At 44.5% G+C, this 21,122-nt stretch overlaps 1 protein-coding gene across 1 annotated transcript in view; it reads right to left on the minus strand.

Moving 5' to 3' along the window:
• Positions 1 to 21,122, minus strand: part of nell2b (NEL-like 2b) — a 125,341-nt gene that overhangs the window by 94,898 nt on the left and 9,321 nt on the right. The window contains exons 3-4 of the mRNA XM_036956923.1: positions 15,706 to 15,856; positions 5,795 to 5,968 (exon numbers count right to left, since the gene is read on the minus strand). Coding sequence (XP_036812818.1) covers positions 5,795 to 5,968; positions 15,706 to 15,856 — 325 coding nt within the window. The remainder of the gene's footprint in view (positions 1 to 5,794; positions 5,969 to 15,705; positions 15,857 to 21,122) is intronic.

The raw sequence follows: 21,122 nt of genomic DNA on the forward strand, positions 1-21,122 counted from the left end.
CAGAGCAGACTGCAGGAGAGCATACTGTTTATACACAGAACATACTGGAGGATAGAATACTGTTTATACACAGAACATACTGGAGGATAGAATACTGTTTATACACAGAACATACAGGAGGATAGAATACTGTTTATACACAGAACATACTGGAGGATAGAATACTGTTTCCACACAGAACATACTGGAGGATAGAATACTGTTTATACACAGAACATACTGGAGGATAGAATACTGTTTACACACAGAACATACAGGAGGATAGAATATTGTTTACACACAGAACATACTGGAGGATAGAATACTGTTTACACACAGAACATACTGGAGGATAGAATATTGTTTACACACAGAACATACAGGAGGATAGAATATTGTTTATACACAGAACATACTGGAGGATAGAATACTGTTTATACACAGAACATAATGGAGGATAGAATACTGTTCATACACAGAACATGCAGGAGGATAGAATACTGTTTATACACAGAACATACTGGAGGACAGAATACTGTTTATACACAGAACATACTGGAGGACAGAATACTGTTTATACACAGAACATACTGGAGGATAGAATACTGTTTATACACAGAACATAATGGAGGATAGAATACTGTTTATACACAGAACATACTGGAGGATAGAATACTATTTATACACAGAACATACTGGAGGATATAATACTGTTTACACACAGAACATAATGGAGGATAGAATACTGTTTATACACAGAACATACTGGAGGATAGAATACTGTTTATACACAGAACATACAGGTGGATAGAATACTGTTTATACACAGAACATAATGAACAGTTACTCATTCAAATAGATGACAAAATGTTTCCTGCCCTGCTTTAGGAGACACAACAGCAGTACTACCCAGGGCTGTAGTTCTTCACTCCCAGCCCTGCTTTAGGAGACACAACAGCAGTACTACCCAGGGCCGTAGTTGTTCACTCCCAGCCCTGCTTTAGGAGACACAACAGCAGTACTACCCAGGGCCGTAGTTCTTCACTCCCAGCCCTGCTTTAGGAGACACAACAGCAGTACTACCCAGGGCCGTAGATCTTCACTCCCAGCCCTGCTTTAGGAGACACAACAGCAGTACTACCCAGGGCCGTAGTTCTTCACTCCCAGCCCTGCTTTAGGAGACACAACAGCAGTACTACCCAGGGCCGTAGTTGTTCACTCCCAGCCCTGCTTTAGGAGACACAACAGCAGTACTACCCAGGGCCGTAGTTCTTCACTCCCAGCCCTGCTTTAGGAGACACAACAGCAGTACTACCCACGGCCGTAGTTCTTCCCTCCCAGCCCTGCTCATGTTCAGCCTTCCACAATAACACCTGCTTCACCAGATCATCAAGACCTGGATGATTGGTTTATTAGCTGACTCAGGTGTTATAGTGCTGGGTTGTTACACCATCCCGCTCACCATTGGCATCCCTAACACTTCCAACACCCCGACAGCGTCATGGTGCAAATAATACGCAGCTTCATCTGGATCTGTGGGCAACAAAAGTTCAACATTCACCTTCTGCTACCGTTTCTGTCAAGCCGTCTACACATACAGTTTGACCCAGACGTTTGATAAGTCCACCATACCACACAGAACACACTGCCTCTGCAATGCTGTGCTGCAAGGCATACGCAGCGTTTCATTGGAAATGAATGTCTTTCTGGTGTACCAAAACGCAGTGACGCTGTCGGTGTGTTCCAAGCGTAAACCACTGGTACCCTAAAGGTATTCTCTCTCCCTCCATTCACGACAACCCTTTCTGCTCTCTCTGTGTCTCTCAATTCAATTCATGTGCTTTATTGGCATGGGAAACATATGTTAACATTGCCAAAGCAAGTGAAGTACACTACCATTCAAAAGTTTGGGGTCACTTAGAAATGTCCTTGTTTTTTAAAGAAAATCCATTTTTTGTCCATTAAAATAACATCAAATTGATCAGAAATACAGTGTAGACATTGTTAATGTTGTGAATGACTATTGTAGCTGGAAACGGCTGATTTTTAATGGAATATCTACATAGGTGTACAGAGGTTCATCATCAGCAATCATCACTCCTGTGTTCCAATGGCACGTTGTGTTAGCTAATCCAAGTCTATCATTTTAAAAGGCTAATTGATTGTTAGGACAAGTACATTAGAGTGTCTAGTTTGAGAACACCAGTCTCAACGTCAACAGTGAAGAGGCGACTCCGCGATGCTGGCCTTCTAGGCAGAGTTCCTCTCTCCAGTGTCTGTGTTCTTTTCCCCATCTTAATCTTATCCAGTCTGAGATATGGCTTTTTCTTTGCAACTCTGCCTAGAAGGCCAGAATCCCGGAGTCGCCTCTTCACTGTTGATGTTGAGACTGGTGTTTTGCGGGTACTATTTAATGAAGCTGCCAGTTGAGGACTTGTGAGGCTTCTGTTTCTCAAACTAGACACTCTAATGTACTTGTCCTCTTGCTCAGTTGTGCACCAGGACCTCCCACTCCTCTGTGAAGGGAGTAGTACACAGTGTTGTACGAGATCTTCAGTTTCTTGGCAAATTCTCGCATGGAATAGCCTTCATTTCTCAGAAAGAGAATAGACTGACTAGTTTCAGAAGAAAGTTCTTTGTTTCTAGACATTTTGAGCCTGTAATCGAACCCACAAATGCTCATGCTCTAGATACTCAACTAGTCTAAAGATGGCTGGTATAATATTTTATTGGTTCTTTACAATTTTTTACAATCGCTAAGACCCATTTCTCAATACTTAGGCCACTTTTTCAAAACTCTTCACACAGTGAGCATAACAGCAGTCTATGTGGGCTAAACTACGGATCATTTTTCATTGCTTTGGCACAAAATGCATTCAATGACTACATCTTTCAATTTCCATGAACTCTTTTCTCACTCAGACACAACCACCACCAAAACTCTGTGTACCTACAGGCCAATTTGCACATGTTTACATACTCTTTTCAAAACTGTTAAACTTAAGTTTAAACCCTAAAATAACACAACATTGAATAAGACATACATTTCCTACATTTCTACAGTAATACCGTTTTGAGATGTATTCTAAATCTAAAAAATTAAATACTATCAAAACAATTAGACCAACCACAGCTGATTCCCATTGTAGCTGAACACCTACCCAGGTGTTAGTCTTTCAATTTAATTACCATCTATACAAAAGGGGACATGGCTGACAGAGGAAGAAGAGTGGCTGGGAGAGGAAGAGGAAGAGGGAGAGGAGTACGTATGCATGGTGGAAGAAGACTGAGAGGAAGATCAAGAGCTGTAGTCTCACATGAGATTAGGGCCACTATAATTGATCATGTAATAAATCATGGTTTATCAATGAGAGAGGCTGGTCTGAGAGTGCAGCCAAATCTGCAACACCCAACAGTGCCATCTATTCTGAGAAATGTCCGGCTAAACAACAGGTAAGATGTTTGTTCTGCAAGGGCATCTGACTGAACCGAACATTACAGAAGTCAGTTGAGCAAAGCCTCCAAACCTACCTGTGTGTAATTGAGCAAAGCCTCCAAACCTACCTGTGTGTAATTGAGCAAAGCCTCCAAACCTACCTGTGTGTAATTGTTTTGTATTCCTGCTTAGGACCCAACGGTTACCTCCTACAGGCGGGAGAGGTAGGACTTTCACTGCTGTGCAGGAAACTGCAATCGTTGATATGGTCATCAGAAACAATGGCATAAAACTCACAGATTCGGGACGTGTGTTGGCAGGCAATGTAAGCATAACAAATATTTCTAGAGTCCTGAAACAACATCAAGTCAGGATGAAGCAGTTGTACACTGTCCCCTTTGAGAAGAACTCTGAACGAGTCAAGCAACTCAGGAACCAATAAGTCCAGGTAAGATGACTATATAATACAGAACTGGTTTTGAACTAAACCAAACAGGGCAGAGGCACACAATGGCATGTTTTAAGGTATAATGCAAACTACCGTAATAGCCTAACTCTTATGTTGCCTTGTGGATTTATTTTAGAGAGTCATGGAGATTGAAGCCAGGCAAACACCCCACATATTCATCTTTGTGGATGAGGCTGGTTTCAACTTGGCCAAAACACGGCGACGAGGAAGGAATGTTATTGGGAAAAGAGCCTCAGTGGACGTCCCGGGCCAGAGGGGTGACAATATCACAATGTGTGGAGCAATATCCTCTGTTGGATTTCTGTTAGACAAACTGCTAATTGGGCCAAACAACACCGAGCGTCTCATTACATTCCTGGATGACCTCTATGGAAGGGGTGGGTCAGGTGAGGAAAGGGTTGCAGTGAGGCGGAAACGTTTGTAATTGTATGGGACAATGTGGCATTTCACCCCTCCCATACAGTCACAGAGTGGTTTGCAGCCCATCCCAGGATGATGTCCCTTTTCCTCCCACCTTACTCTCTATTCCTCAACCCCATAGAGGAATTATTTTCCTCCTTCCTTACTCTCCATTCCTCAACCCCATAGAGGAATTATTTTCCTCCTTCCTTACTCTCTATTCCTCAACCCCATAGAGGAATTATTTTCCTCCTTCCTTACTCTCCATTCCTCAACCCCATAGAGGAATTATTTTCCTCCCACCTTACTCTCTATTCCTCAACCCCATAGAGGAATTATTTTCCTCCTTCCTTACTCTCCATTCCTCAACCCCATAGAGGAATTATTTTCCTCCTTCCTTACTCTCTATTCCTCAACCCCATAGAGGAATTATTTTCCTCATGGAGGTAGAAGGTTTATGACCACCATCCACATGATCAAATGTCCCTCCTGGACGCAATGAATGTTGGATGCCTGGACATATCTGCAGAAGATTGCCAGGGATAGACTAGGCATGACAAAAGATTCTTTCCTAGGTGTATTGCCCAGGATGACATAAGATGTGACGTGGATGAGAACCTGTGGCCAAATGCAGAAGACAGGGTTGACTAGCATTGGTACTGTATCTGTATCGGTAGATGGTGTACATACAAATGATTGTATTTTGGAATCACTCAATGCCATAAAATGACATAAAACATATTGAAGCATATTGCATCATGTCTGATACATTCCTGTAACATATACTGCAGTGAATTCTAAACAGTAGAGAGGTGTCATTCCTGTTTTGTAATGTAAACATTGTGTAATGCTACCTGTTGTTAGTGTTGTTTAGGTCGTTGTTTTATGACTGATAAAATGTGCTCGTTGGGTGACAACCTTTGCCAGTGTTCTGGAACAACGAGTTGATTTCAGACATGTATGAAGTGTTTTGGTAGTTTTAGTACATTTTCAACGTGAAATGAACTGCTGTGCCAAGCTGAAAGTTAGTTAGGAGAACTGGGTGAAGAGTTTTGAAAAAGTGACTTAAGTATTGAGAAATGGGTCCTAGCGATTGTAAAAAAAACTGTAATCAGCACAAATGCAAAAGGTTTTTCTAATGATCAATTAGCCTTTTAAAATGAGAAACTTGGATTAGCTAACACAACATGCCGTGGGAACACAGGAGTGATGGTTGCTGATAATGGGCCTCTGTGCGCCTATGTAGATATTCCATTAAAAATCTGCCGTTTCCAGCTACAATAGTCATTTACAACATGAACAATGTCTACACTGCATTTCTGATCAATTTGATGTTATTTTAATGGACAAAAAATGGGATTTTCTTTCAAAAACAAGGACATTTCTAAGTGACCCCAAACTTTTGAACGGTAGTGTAAATAATAAACAAAAGTGAAATAAACAATAAAAATGAACATTAAACATTAACATTAAACTCTCTCTCCCTCTCCCCTCCCAGTGCCCACACTCACCTGTTACAGTCGACGTGCAGCACCACGTGGGAGACACTGACGGCCACAGACAGCTTGTGCCAACGGTCGTCTGCCAGGGAGTAGGGGAACCCCTCAGTGTGTTGCCGCTGGTCCCTGGTACGGTAGTGGAGACGGATCTCATTACGCTGCCCACTGCTCTCCAACTCCAGATACCTGGATAACAGACACACTCAATCTATTAGTATCTGTTAGAATGGCTGTCGCCTGAGAGGTCATTGCTGTAGGTTTTTCCTTTTGAAACTACTGTTTCTGTGGTACAACGTGTCATCATTCAGAGAACTAAAAAGTGGGACTGAAAAGCTGGAGGGAAAAAGCTGCAGACACATTCAAACAAGTAAATCAACAGTAGTTGCATTGCTCTTAGAACTACAGGGACTACAGGGACTACAGGGACTACAGGGACTGCAGGGACTATGGGGACTACAGGGACTACAGGGACTACAGGGACTACAGGGACTGCAGGGACTACGGGGACTACAGGGACAGCAGGGACTACAGGGACTACAGGGACTACAGGGACAGCAGGGACTACAGGGACTACAGGGACTACAGGGACTGCAGGGACTACGGGGACTACAGGGACAGCAGGGACTACAGGGACTACAGGGACTGCAGGGACAGCAGGGACTACAGGGACTACAGGGACTACAGGGACTGCAGGGACTACGGGGACTACAGGGACTGCAGGGACTACAGGGACTACAGGGACTACAGGGACTACAGGGACTACAGGGACTGCAGGGACTATGGGGACTACAGGGACAGCAGGGACTACAGGGACTACAGGGACTACAGGGACAGCAGGGACTACGGGGACTACAGGGACAGCAGGGACTACAGGGACTACAGGGACAGCAGGGACTACAGGGACTACAGGGACTGCAGGGACTACGGGGACTACAGGGACTACAGGGACTACAGGGACTGCAGGGACTACAGGGACTACAGGGACTACAGGGACTGCAGGGACTATGGGGACTACAGGGACAGCAGGGACTACAGGGACTACAGGGACTACAGGGACAGCAGGGACTACAGGGACTACAGGGACTACAGGGACTGCGGGGACTACGGGGACTACAGGGACTACAGGGACAGCAGGGACTGCAGGGACTACAGGGACTACAGGGACTACAGGGACTGCAGGGACTACGGGGACTACAGGGACAGCAGGGACTACTGGGACTACAGGGACTACAGGGACAGCAGGGACTACAGGGACTACAGGGACTGCAGGGACTACGGGGACTACGGGGACTACGGGGACTGCGGGGACTACGGGGACTACGGGGACTACGGGGACTGCAGGGACTACGGGGACTACAGGGACTGTGGGGACTGCGGGGACTGCGGGGACTGCGGGGACTACGGGGACTGCAGGGACTACGGGGACTACGGGGACTACAGGGACTGTGGGGACTATGGGGACTGCAGGGACTACAGGGACTGCAGGAACTACAGGGACTACAGGGACTACAGGGACTACAGGGACTACAGTTGAAAACACTTACAAGAAAGAATTCCTCAATTACAGAGGAGAGTTTACGGAAGAGTTTACAGAGAAGTTTACAGAGGAGTTTACGGAGGAGATAACAGAGGAGTTTACGGAGGAGTTTGTTTACGGAGGAGTTTACGGAGGAGTTTACAGAGGTGAGTTTACAGAGGAGAGTTTTCAGAGGAGTTTACGGAGGAGTTTACAGAGGAGTTTACAGAGGAGTTTACAGAGGAGAGTTTACAGAGGAGTTTACAGAGGAGTTTACAGAGGAGCTTGTTTATGGAGGAGTTTACAGAGGAGTTTACAGAGGAGTTTACTGAGGAGTTTACTGAGTAGTTTACGGAGGAGATTACAGAGTAGTTTACGGAGGAGTTTACAGAGGAGTTTACAGAGGAGAGTTTACAGAGGAGTTTACAGAGGAGATTACGGAGAAGTTTACAGAGGAGTTTACAGAGGAGTTTACATAGGAGTTTACAGAGGAGTTTACTGAGGAGTTTACTGAGGAGTTTACGGAGGAGATTACGGAGGAGTTTACAGAGGAGTTTACAGCCAGAGTATTAATCTCTCTGATTAGAACACCCAGCCAGAGTATTAATCTCTCTGATTAGAACACCCAGCCAGAGTATTCATCTCTCTGATTAGAACACCCAGCCAGAGTATTCATCTCTCTGGTCACTCTCTCTCTCTCCAGACTGCTAGAGCTAAAACTACACCTGCACCGACAGGTGTAGTTGTGTGTGTATGTGTGTGTGTGTGTGTGTGTGTGTGTGTGTGTGTGTGTGTGTTAATAAAGCACTGATCCATGAGATAAAGGAAGATGACAGGTTGACTGTGACCTTAGAGGCCATGTCATCAATACTGTGTCTGGGGGGAGAAAATGTCACAGGTCTTTCTCCAACACTGACTACAGAAAATCAATCATTCGAGATATGCCTCTGTCTGTTTATCCATCTGCAGAAAGGTTTGGAAGTATGGAGGGATGGATTGATGGAGAGATGAAGGGATAGATTGAAGCCATTACATAAATGATTGGAAGAAAAAATAATTAGATAGATAGATAGATAGATAGATAGATAGATAGATAGATAGATAGATAGATAGATAGATAGATAGATAGATAGATAGATAGATAGATAGATAGATAGATAGATAGATAGATATTTGGCCCTAAACAGAGAGTACACAATGGCAGAATACCTGACCACTGTGACTGACCCAAACTTAAGGAAAGCTTTGACTATGTACAGACTCAGTGAGCATAGCCTTGCTATTGAGAAAGGCCGCCGTAGGCAGACCTGGCTCTCAAAAGACAGGCTATATGCTCACTGCCCACAAAATGAGGTGGAAACTGAGCTGCACTTCCTAACCTCCTGCCCAATGTATGACCATATTAGAGAGACATATTTCCCTCAGATTACACAGATCCACAAAGAATTCGAAAACAAATCCAATTTTGATAAACTCCCATATCTACTGGGTGAAATTCCACAGTGTGCCATCACAGCAGCAAGATTTGTGACCTGTTGCCACGAGAAAAGGGCAACCAGTGAAGAACAAACACCATTGTAAATACAACCCATATTTATGCTTATTTATTTTATCTTGTGTCCTTTAACCATTTGTACATTGTTAAAACACTGTATATATATATATAATATGACATTTGGATTGTCTTTATTGTTTTGAAACTTCTGTATGTGTAATGTTTACTGTTAATTTTTTTTGTTTATTTCACTTTATATATTATCTACCTCACTTGCTTTGGCAATGTTAACACATGTTTCCCATGTCAATAAAGCCCCTTCAATTGAATTGAATAGATAGATAGATAGATAGATAGATAGATAGATAGATAGATAGATAGATAGATAGATAGATAGATAGATAGATAGATAGATAGATAAATGGATAGATTGAAGCCATTACATCAGTGATTGGGAAGAAAGAGAGAACGATGTAGGGGCGGAGGGATAGAGGAATGGATGGATGAAGGGATAGATTGAAGCCATTACTAAAAGGACAGAGGAACATCAGAAGGATAGAGGGATAGAATGCTTCCACTGAAGGAAGGACCAGCTGATTTGCTCTGCTTCTCCCAAAGGATTTATTTTCCACATTTAAGATTAAAGAAAATGAAAAAATCCATATAAAGCTGTCCTTGGAGGTAGGAACAATGAAAACGGGGATAAATCATAATCTGACTGTTTAACCTAATATGGACTGTCTTCAGAACAACAACAGAGCCTTGGCAGTGAAGTGCTAATACTACTGTTCAAATGACCTCGTGAAAACCATGCCCAAATCACACACCATAAAAACAATGGCAGGCTGAACTTTATGAGATGACACTTGGGAAATCTTGACAGGTGGTACACAGTCTGATCTGTATGACTGGTTGGTGTAGGTCAGCGTTGTACTGCCGTTACCCGAGGCTTCTTGCCTCTTTATTACAGGGTCCACATATGGAGTCCAGTGGTCTCCAGTGGTGGTTGGTGGCAATTTAAATGGGAAGGACTGGCTCATAGTAATGGCTCATAGTAATGCCTCATAGTAATGCCTCATAGTAATGGCTCATAGTAATGCCTCATAGTAATGCCTCATAGTAATGCCTCATAGTAATGCCTCATAGTAATGCCTCATAGTAATGGCTCATAGTAATGCCTCATAGTAATGCCTCATAGTAATGCCTCATAGTAATGCCTCATAGTAATGCCTCATAGTAATGGCTGGAACGGAATTAATGGAATCTCATCAAATGCCTGTTTATTTATACCATTCCATTCACTTCGTTTCATCCATTTTGGACTTCAACCAGGGTCCTCAATAGTGTCTCTGACTGGACTTCAACCAGGGTCCTCTATAGTCTCTCTGACTGGACTTCAAGCAGGGTCCTCTATAGTGTCTCTGACTGGACTTCAACCAGGGTCCTCTATAGTGTCTCTGGCTGGACTTCAACCAGGTTCCTCTATAGTGTCTCTGACGAGACTTCAACCAGGGTCCTCTATAATGTCTCTGACTGGACTTCAACCAGGGTCCTCTATAATGTCTCTGACTGGACTTCAACCAGGGTCCTCTATAGTGTCTCTGACTGGACTTCAACCAGGGTCCTCTATAATGTCTCTGACTGGACTTCAACCAGGGTCCTCTATAATGTCTCTGACTGGACTTCAACCAGGGTCCTCTATAATGTCTCTGACTGGACTTCAACCAGGGTCCTCTATAATGTCTCTGACTGGACTTCAACCAGGGTCCTCTATAGTGTCTCTGACTGGACTTCAACCAGGGTCCTCTATAGTGTCTCTGACTGGACTTCAACCAGGGTCCTCTATAGTGTCTCTGACTGGACTTCAACCAGGGTCCTCTATAATGTCTCTGACTGGACTTCAACCAGGGTCCTCTATAGTGTCTCTGACTGGACTTCAACCAGGGTCCTCTATAGTGTCTCTGACTGGACTTCAACCAGGGTCCTCTATAATGTCTCTGACTGGACTTCAACCAGGGTCCTCTATAATGTCTCTGACTGGACTTCAACCAGGGTCCTCTATAGTGTCTCTGACTGGACTTCAACCAGGGTCCTCTATAGTGTCTCTGACTGGACTTCAACCAGGGTCCTCTATAGTGTCTCTGACTGGACTTCAACCAGGGTCCTCTATAGTGTCTCTGGCTGGACTTCAACCAGGTTCCTCTATAGTGTCTCTGACTGGACTTCAACCAGGGTCCTCTATAGTGTCTCTGACTGGACTTCAACCAGGGTCCTCTATAGTGTCTCTGACTGGACTTCAACCAGGGTCCTCTATAATGTCTCTGACTGGACTTCAACCAGGGTCCTCTATAATGTCTCTGACTGGACTTCAACCAGGGTCCTCTATAGTGTCTCTGACTGGACTTCAACCAGGGTCCTCTATAGTGTCTCTGACTGGACTTCAACCAGGGTCCTCTATAGTGTCTCTGGCTGGACTTCAACCAGGTTCCTCTATAGTGTCTCTGACTGGACTTCAACCAGGGTCCTCTATAGTGTCTCTGACTGGACTTCAACCAGTGTCCTCTATAATGTCTCTGACTGGACTTCAACCAGGGTCCTCTATAGTGTCTCTGACTGGACTTCAACCAGGGTCCTCTATAGTGTCTCTGACTGGACTTCAACCAGGGTCCTCTATAATGTCTCTGACTGGACTTCAACCAGGGTCCTCTATAATGTCTCTGACTGGACTTCAACCAGGGTCCTCTATAGTGTCTCTGACTGGACTTCAACCAGGGTCCTCTATAGTGTCTCTGGCTGGACTTCAACCAGGTTCCTCTATAGTGTCTCTGACTGGACTTCAACCAGGGTCCTCTATAGTGTCTCTGACTGGACTTCAACCAGGGTCCTCTATAGTGTCTCTGACTGGACTTCAACCAGGGTCCTCTATAGTGTCTCTGGCTGGACTTCAACCAGGTTCCTCTATAGTGTCTCTGACTGGACTTCAACCAGGGTCCTCTATAGTGTCTCTGACTGGACTTCAACCAGGGTCCTCTATAGTGTCTCTGACTGGACTTCAACCAGGGTCCTCTATAATGTCTCTGACTGGACTTCAACCAGGGTCCTCTATAGTGTCTCTGACTGGACTTCAACCAGGGTCCTCTATAATGTCTCTGACTGGACTTCAACCAGGGTCCTCTATAGTGTCTCTGACTGGACTTCAACCAGAGTCCTCTATAATGTCTCTGACTGGACTTCAACCAGGGTCCTCTATAGTGTCTCTGACTGGACTTCAACCAGGGTCCTCTATAGTGTCTCTGACTGGACTTCAACCAGGGTCCTCTATAGTGTCTGACTGGACTTCAACTATAGTGTCTCTGACTGGACTTCAACCAGAGTCCTCTATAGTGTCTGACTGGACTTCAACCAGGGTCCTCTATAATGTCTCTGACTGGACTTCAACCAGTCCTCTATAATGTCTCTGACTGGACTTCAACCAGAGTCCTCTATAATGTATCTGACTGGACTTCAACCAGAGTCCTCTATAATGTCTCTGACTGGACTTCAACCAGGGTCCTCTATAGTGTCTCTGACTGGACTTCAACCAGGGTCCTCTATAGTGTCTCTGACTGGACTTCAACCAGGGTCCTCTATAGTGTCTCTGACTGGACTTCAACCAGGGTCCTCTATAGTGTCTCTGACTGGACTTCAACCAGGGTCCTCTATAGTGTCTCTGACATGACTTCAACCAGGGTCCTCTATAGTGTCTCTGGCTGGACTTCAACCAGGTTCCTCTATAGTGTCTCTGACTGGACTTCAACCAGGGTCCTCTATAGTGTCTCTGACTGGACTTCAACCAGGGTCCTCTATAGTGTCTCTGGCTGGACTTCAACCAGGTTCCTCTATAGTGTCTCTGACTGGACTTCAACCAGAGTCCTCTATAATGTCTCTGACTGGACTTCAACCAGGGTCCTCTATAGTGTCTCTGACTGGACTTCAACCAGGGTCCTCTATAGTGTCTCTGACTGGACTTCAACCAGGGTCCTCTATAGTGTCTCTGACTGGACTTCAACCAGGGTCCTCTATAGTGTCTCTGACTGGACTTCAACCAGGGTCCTCTATAGTGTCTCTGACATGACTTCAACCAGGGTCCTCTATAGTGTCTCTGGCTGGACTTCAACCAGGTTCCTCTATAGTGTCTCTGACTGGACTTCAACCAGGGTCCTCTATAGTGTCTCTGACTGGACTTCAACCAGGGTCCTCTATAGTGTCTCTGGCTGGACTTCAACCAGGTTCCTCTATAGTGTCTCTGACTGGACTTCAACCAGGGTCCTCTATAGTGTCTCTGACTGGACTTCAACCAGGGTCCTCTATAGTGTCTCTGACTGGACTTCAACCAGGGTCCTCTATAATGTCTCTGACTGGACTTCAACCAGGGTCCTCTATAATGTCTCTGACTGGACTTCAACCAGGGTCCTCTATAGTGTCTCTGACTGGACTTCAACCAGGGTCCTCTATAGTGTCTCTGACTGGACTTCAACCAGGGTCCTCTATAGTGTCTCTGGCTGGACTTCAACCAGGTTCCTCTATAGTGTCTCTGACTGGACTTCAACCAGGGTCCTCTATAGTGTCTCTGACTGGACTTCAACCAGTGTCCTCTATAATGTCTCTGACTGGACTTCAACCAGGGTCCTCTATAGTGTCTCTGACTGGACTTCAACCAGGGTCCTCTATAGTGTCTCTGACTGGACTTCAACCAGGGTCCTCTATAATGTCTCTGACTGGACTTCAACCAGGGTCCTCTATAATGTCTCTGACTGGACTTCAACCAGGGTCCTCTATAGTGTCTCTGACTGGACTTCAACCAGGGTCCTCTATAGTGTCTCTGGCTGGACTTCAACCAGGTTCCTCTATAGTGTCTCTGACTGGACTTCAACCAGGGTCCTCTATAGTGTCTCTGACTGGACTTCAACCAGGGTCCTCTATAGTGTCTCTGACTGGACTTCAACCAGGGTCCTCTATAGTGTCTCTGGCTGGACTTCAACCAGGTTCCTCTATAGTGTCTCTGACTGGACTTCAACCAGGGTCCTCTATAGTGTCTCTGACTGGACTTCAACCAGGGTCCTCTATAGTGTCTCTGACTGGACTTCAACCAGGGTCCTCTATAATGTCTCTGACTGGACTTCAACCAGGGTCCTCTATAGTGTCTCTGACTGGACTTCAACCAGGGTCCTCTATAATGTCTCTGACTGGACTTCAACCAGGGTCCTCTATAGTGTCTCTGACTGGACTTCAACCAGAGTCCTCTATAATGTCTCTGACTGGACTTCAACCAGGGTCCTCTATAGTGTCTCTGACTGGACTTCAACCAGGGTCCTCTATAGTGTCTCTGACTGGACTTCAACCAGGGTCCTCTATAGTGTCTGACTGGACTTCAACTATAGTGTCTCTGACTGGACTTCAACCAGAGTCCTCTATAGTGTCTAACTGGACTTCAACCAGGGTCCTCTACAGTGTCTGACTGGACTTCAACTATAGTGTCTCTGACTGGACTTCAACCAGAGTCCTCTATAGTGTCTGACTGGACTTCAACCAGGGTCCTCTATAATGTCTCTGACTGGACTTCAACCAGTCCTCTATAATGTCTCTGACTGGACTTCAACCAGAGTCCTCTATAATGTATCTGACTGGACTTCAACCAGAGTCCTCTATAATGTCTCTGACTGGACTTCAACCAGGGTCCTCTATAGTGTCTCTGACTGGACTTCAACCAGGGTCCTCTATAGTGTCTCTGACTGGACTTCAACCAGGGTCCTCTATAATGTCTCTGACTGGACTTCAACCAGGGTCCTCTATAGTGTCTCTGACTGGACTTCAACCAGAGTCCTCTATAATGTCTCTGACTGGACTTCAACCAGGGTCCTCTATAGTGTCTCTGACTGGACTTCAACCAGGGTCCTCTATAGTGTCTCTGACTGGACTTCAACCAGGGTCCTCTATAGTGTCTGACTGGACTTCAACTATAGTGTCTCTGACTGGACTTCAACCAGAGTCCTCTATAGTGTCTAACTGGACTTCAACCAGGGTCCTCTACAGTGTCTGACTGGACTTCAACTATAGTGTCTCTGACTGGACTTCAACCAGAGTCCTCTATAGTGTCTGACTGGACTTCAACCAGGGTCCTCTATAATGTCTCTGACTGGACTTCAACCAGTCCTCTATAATGTCTCTGACTGGACTTCAACCAGAGTCCTCTATAATGTATCTGACTGGACTTCAACCAGAGTCCTCTATAATGTCTCTGACTGGACTTTAACCAGGGTCCTCTATAGTGTCTCTGACTGGACTTCAACCAGAGTCCTCTATAGTGTCTGACTGGACTTCAACCAGGGTCCTCTATAATGTCTCTGACTGGACTTCAACCAGTCCTCTATAATGTCTCTGACTGGACTTCAACCAGAGTCCTCTATAATGTCTCTGACTGGACTTCAACCAGGGTCCTCTATAGTGTCTCTGACTGGACTTCAACCAGGGTCCTCTATAGTGTCTCTGACTGGACTTCAACCAGGGTCCTCTATAATGTCTCTGACTGGACTTCAACCAGGGTCCTCTATAGTGTCTCTGACTGGACTTCAACCAGGGTCCTCTATAGTGTCTCTGACTGGACTTCAACCAGGGTCCTCTATAGTGTCTCTGACTGGACTTCAACCAGGGTCCTCTATAGTGTCTCTGACTGGACTTCACCCAGTCAGACACACGTTCTTACCTCCATTACATAACAGCACACAAATGGTTTCTAAATCAAGATGTGTGTCTTACCTGTGTTCCGCATGGTGTATGAAGAGGACTGTGTCTTACCTGTGTTCTGCATAGTTTATGGAGAGGACTGTGTCTTACCTGTGTTCTGCATAGTGTATGGAGAGGACTGTGTCTTACCTGTGTTCTGCATAGTGTATGGAGAGCAGGACTCCAGAGTTGAGTCTCTCCTGCTTCAGAGTGGCCAGCACAGTGAACTCTGTCTTGTCTCTCAGCTTCTGGAGCATCACCTCTGCTACATCCTCCTTCACCCTCACGTTCCTCCATGAGTCTGAGGAGAGAGAGAGAGAAAGCAGAGAAAGAGAAAGCAGAGAGAGAGAGAACAGAGAGAGAGAGAGAGCAGAGAGAGAGAGAAAGCAGAGAGAGAGAAAGAGAGAGAGAGAGAGAGAGAGAGAGAGAGAGAGAGAAAAGGCAGAGAGAGAGAAAGCAGAGAGAGAAAGCAGAGAGAGAGAAAGCAGAGAGAGAAAAGGCAGAGATAGAGAAAGCAGAGAGAGAGAAAGATCTCTGAATCTTAGTGTTGTTGGTCACAAATGAACATCAAGCGCTGTAGTTCAAACAGGTGCTAAAATTAGAGTTGATCTATAAATGTAACGGCTGTGGGTACTGGAGGAGAGATTTAGGACACACTGCATTATGTAATACAGGTTATCCAACAAAATATAGTACCAGTCAAAAGTTTGGACAAGCCTACTCATTCAAGGGTTGTAAGTAACAACAACAAAAAATCCAAGGACATAGACATATCTGATGTTGGCAGAAAGCTTCAATTCTTGTTAAACAAATCAAAATATATTTTATATTTGAGATTCTTCAAAGTATCCACACTTTGCCTTGATGACAGCTTTGCACACTCTTGCCATTCTCTCAACCAGCTTCACCTGGAATACTTTTTAAACAGTCTTGAAGGAGTTCCCACATATGCTGAGCATTTGTTGGCTGCTTTTCCTTCACTCCACGCTCCAACCCATCCCCAACCCATCTTAATTGGGTTGAGGTCGGGTGATTGTGGAGGCCAGGTCATCTGATGCAGCACTCCATAACTCTCCTTCTTGGTCAAATAGCCCTTACACAGCCTGTAGGTGTGTTGGTTCATTGTCCTGTTGAAAAACAAATGATAGGCCCACTAAGAGCAAACCAGATAGGATGGCATTCGCTGCAGAATACTGTGGTAGCCATGCTGGTTAAGTGTGCCTTGAATTCTAAATAAATAACAGACAGTGTCAACAGCAAAACACCCCCACACTATCACACCTCCTCCTCCATGCTTCACGGTGGGAACCACACATGTGGAGATCATCCGTTCACCTACTCTGCGTCTCACAAAGACACTGCGGTTGGAACCAAAACTCTCAAGTTTGGACTCCTCAGACCAAAGGACAGATTTTCCACCGGTCTAATGTCCATTGCTCGTGTTTCTTGGCCAAAGCAAGTCTCTTCTTCTTAGTGGTGCACTTTAGTAGTGGTTTCTTTGCATGAAGGACTGATTTACGCAGTCTCCTTTGAACAGTTGATGTTGAGACGTGTCTTGAACTCTGTGAAGCATTTATTTGAGCTGCAATTTCTGAGGCAGGTAACTCAAATGAACCTACCCTCTGCAGTAGAGGTAACTCTGGGTCTTCCTTTCCTGTGGCAGTCCTCATGAGAGACAGTTTCATCATAGCGCTTGATGTTTGTTTGCGACGGCACTCGAAGAAATGTTCAAAGTTCTTGACCTTTTCCGGATTGACTGACCTTCATGTCTTAAAGTAATGATGGACTGTCGTTTCTCTTTGCTTATTTGAGCTGTTCTTTTACCAAATAGGGCTATCTTCTGTATACCCCCCTATCTTGTCACAACACAACTTATTGGTTCAAACGCATTAAGAGGGATAGAAAGTCCACAAATTAACTTTTAACAAGGCCCACCTCATAATTGAAATACATTTTTTATTTTTATTTAACCTTTTTTTTTTAACTAGGCAAGATAGTTAAGAACAGATGGAGATACAGAAAATGCTACTGGATAGATTGTCCTTCAGTCTCAGTTTCTGATAGAGAAGGAGACAGCAACCACAATTACTCACAGGGACAGAGATGTTATACTGTATGTTTCTGAGACTGAAACCATCATCACTCACAGGGACAGAGATTATACTGTATGTTTCTGAGACTGAAACCATGATCACTCACAGGGACAGAGATGTTTTACTGTATGTTTCTGAGACTGAAACCATCATCACTCACAGGGATAGAGATTATACTGTATGTTTCTGAGACTGAAACCATGATCACTCACAGGGACAGAGATGTTAAACTGTATGTTTCTGAGACTGAAACCATGATCACTCACAGGGATAGAGATTATACTGTATGTTTCTGAGACTGAAAATATCATCACTCACAGGGACAGAGATGTTATACTGTATGTTTCTGAGACTAGAACCACCATCACTCACAGGGACAGAGATGTTGTACTGTGTGTCCCCAGTTTTAGAGCTGTGGTTGTATTGGTTAATTAGTGTCATGTACAATCATTTAACCTTGATGAGTAAGGTCACATGGTCGCTACCCTTTGAGCGGGCTCTCATGTCAATAAACCATCTGTTCGACATTCTATCCTGTACTCTGTTGTGTTCCATATTGAAAAGGAACAGAACCCTGCTCCCTTTAACTACACTTCCAGTGTATCTACAGAGAGAGTGAGAGAAGGGATTGGAACCACGGGAGCGCCCTGATGGCTGTCTTTTGTTCTCCCTCGGCCAAACCTATCTCTCCATCCTTCCACCCCTCTATCCTCAACTCACCTCCCTCTATCCTCTCCTCAGACATCTACGCTCCTTTAATGGAACCATCAATAAGAGATAAAGGGAGTGTGTGTGTGTGAAAAAAATACAAAACTGAAATATCACATTTACATAAGGATTCAGACCCTTTACTCAGTACTTTGTTGAAGCACCTTTGGCAGTGATTACAGCCTTGAGTCTTTTTGGGTATGACGATACAAGCTTGGCACACCTGTATTTGGGGAGTTTCTTCCATTCTTCTCTGCAGAGCCTCTCAAGCTCTGTCAGGTTGGAGGTGGGAGCGTCGCCATCTCTCCAGAGATGTTTGATCGGGTTCAAGTCTGGGCTCTGGCTGGGCCACTCAAGGACATTCAGAGACTTGTTCCGAAACCACACCTGAGTTGTCTTGGCTGTGTGCTTAAGATCGTTGTCCTGTTGGAAGGTGAACCTTCACCCCAGTCTGAGGTCCTGAGCACTCTACAGCAGGTTTTCACTCTGTACTTTGCTCTGTTCGTCTTTCCCTCGATCCTGACTAGTCTCCCAGTCCATACCACTGAAAAACATCCCCACAGCATGAAACTGCCACCACCATGCTTCACCGTAGGGATGGTGCCAGGTTTCCTCAAGACGTGACGCTCAGCATTCAGGTCAAAGAGTTCAATCTTGGTTTCATCAGACCAGAGAATCTTGTTTCTCATTGTCTGAGAGTCTTTAGGTGTCTTTTAGAAAACTCCAAGCGGGCTGTCATGTGCCTTTTACTGAGGAGTAGCTTCCATCTGACCACTCTACCATAAAGGCCTAATTGGTGGAGTGCTGTAGAGATTGTTGTCCTTCTGGAATGTTCTCCCATCATCACACAGGAACTCTGGATCTCTGTCAGAGTGATCATCGGGTTCTTGCTCACCTCCCTGACCAAGGCCCTTCTCCCCAGACTGCTCAGTTTGGCCCGGCGGTCAGCTCTAGGAAGAGTCTTGGTGGTTCCAAACTTCTTCCATTTAATAATGATGGAGGCCACTGTGTTCTTGGGGACCTTCAATGCTGCAGAAATGTTTTGATACCCTTCCTCAGATCTGTGCCTCGACACAATCCTGTCTCAGAGTTCTTCGGACAATTCCTTCGACCTCATGGCTTGATTTTTGCTCTGACATGCACTACCATAAATACAGTATGTACTACCATATATATATATATATATATAGTATGTACTACAATAGATACAGTATGTACTACAATAGGTACAGTATGTACTACCATATATATATATATATATATATATAGTATATACTACCATAGATACAGTATGTACTACAATAGGTACAGTATGTACTACCATATATATATATATATATATATATATATATATATATATATATATATAGTATGTACTACCATAGATACAGTATGTACTACAATAGGTACAGTATGTACTACCATTTTAAGTACTTGGGGACATGGCCCTACAGTTGATTATGATACTGTCATTTGTTTTAAACTCAACTTTAAAATACTCAACTGTGTAACATAGCTGATGAGGACATTTAGATGATTGTAGTGGTGGGGGGGGGGGGGGGTTGCTGTTCTCAACAGCAGCACACAGTGGGCTAACATGTGACCATTCTTATTGGGGAACAACAGCCATTCTCTCTCTATCCAACCCCCCTCCCCTCTCTCCATCTGTCATCAGAAAGGAAGAAAGAAAGAACAGAGAGAAAGAACGAGAGAGAAGCCTATCCTCATGCTCCCTGTCTATAACAGTATCTGTTCAACAGCCAGCTGTCTGTCCTTAATTGACAAGTGTCCATATGGACTGGTTGGGTGGTGATGTCATAAGGACCACGATCTCAAAACGCTCACACTTAACACTCTCTAACATACATTAGAAGTAGACGCAATGGGGGCTCTTCCCCCAAAATAATTCAAGGCATTCAATATTTCAATAAACTAACTCACAGAAGACAATGCAATTCAACCAATTAGAAATGACAAGGTGGGCCACTGACTCAAGCTGAATAAATGTGGATTAGTTGTTTGAAAATAAGCAGAAGGTCTAGACCTTCAGATGTGCATCTCACACTGTGTAGAAATCTGCAAGACAACAAGAAGACTTGAGCAGCTTTCACCAGAACAGGGAAATTGAATGTGTGCCCATTTTACAGTTGTAATATCTTACGTTTGATGCAGATCATTGTCCCGTGTAGCAGGAAATGCACATTGTAGTGTATTCAAGGATTAAAATGGCTTCTAAAGATTATAATATTCACTTTCAAATATTCAGACTTGATTTATCCTATCTAAAAAATGTACAACCCATACAAAAATGTATATTGTTTAGAAACAAGATAATAATTCACATGTCCTGTTGCTGCAGGATTATTTTCGTGCTTTGAGAAACTGGTCAAATGAAGATACAACATCTGTATGTTTCTCATGAATGTTGAAATGGTTTAACACCCAGTCAGAGGGTTCAGATTCATGGAGATTACTACTAATCTGCACCATATGGTCTATTTTATTTTACCCCACTGTCCTCTTAAGACTTCACCTGTGGGTGATGGGGGAGGGAGGGTGTACATAACACTCTTGTCTCTCTCTCTCTCTCTCTCTCTCTCTCTCTCTCTCTCTCTCTCTCTCTCTCGACTCTCTCTCTCTCTCTCTCTCTGTCTCTCTCTCTGTCTCTCTCTCTCTCTCTATCTCTCTCTGTCTGTCTCTCTCTGTCTGTCTCTCTGATACACAAATCCTGTCACTTTGTCCTGGGTTACAGTTAGTGTTGTAGTG

The sequence above is a fragment of the Oncorhynchus mykiss genome, chromosome 21 (assembly GCF_013265735.2).
Source record: "Oncorhynchus mykiss isolate Arlee chromosome 21, USDA_OmykA_1.1, whole genome shotgun sequence".
NCBI classification, from domain to species: Eukaryota; Metazoa; Chordata; class Actinopteri; order Salmoniformes; family Salmonidae; genus Oncorhynchus; species Oncorhynchus mykiss.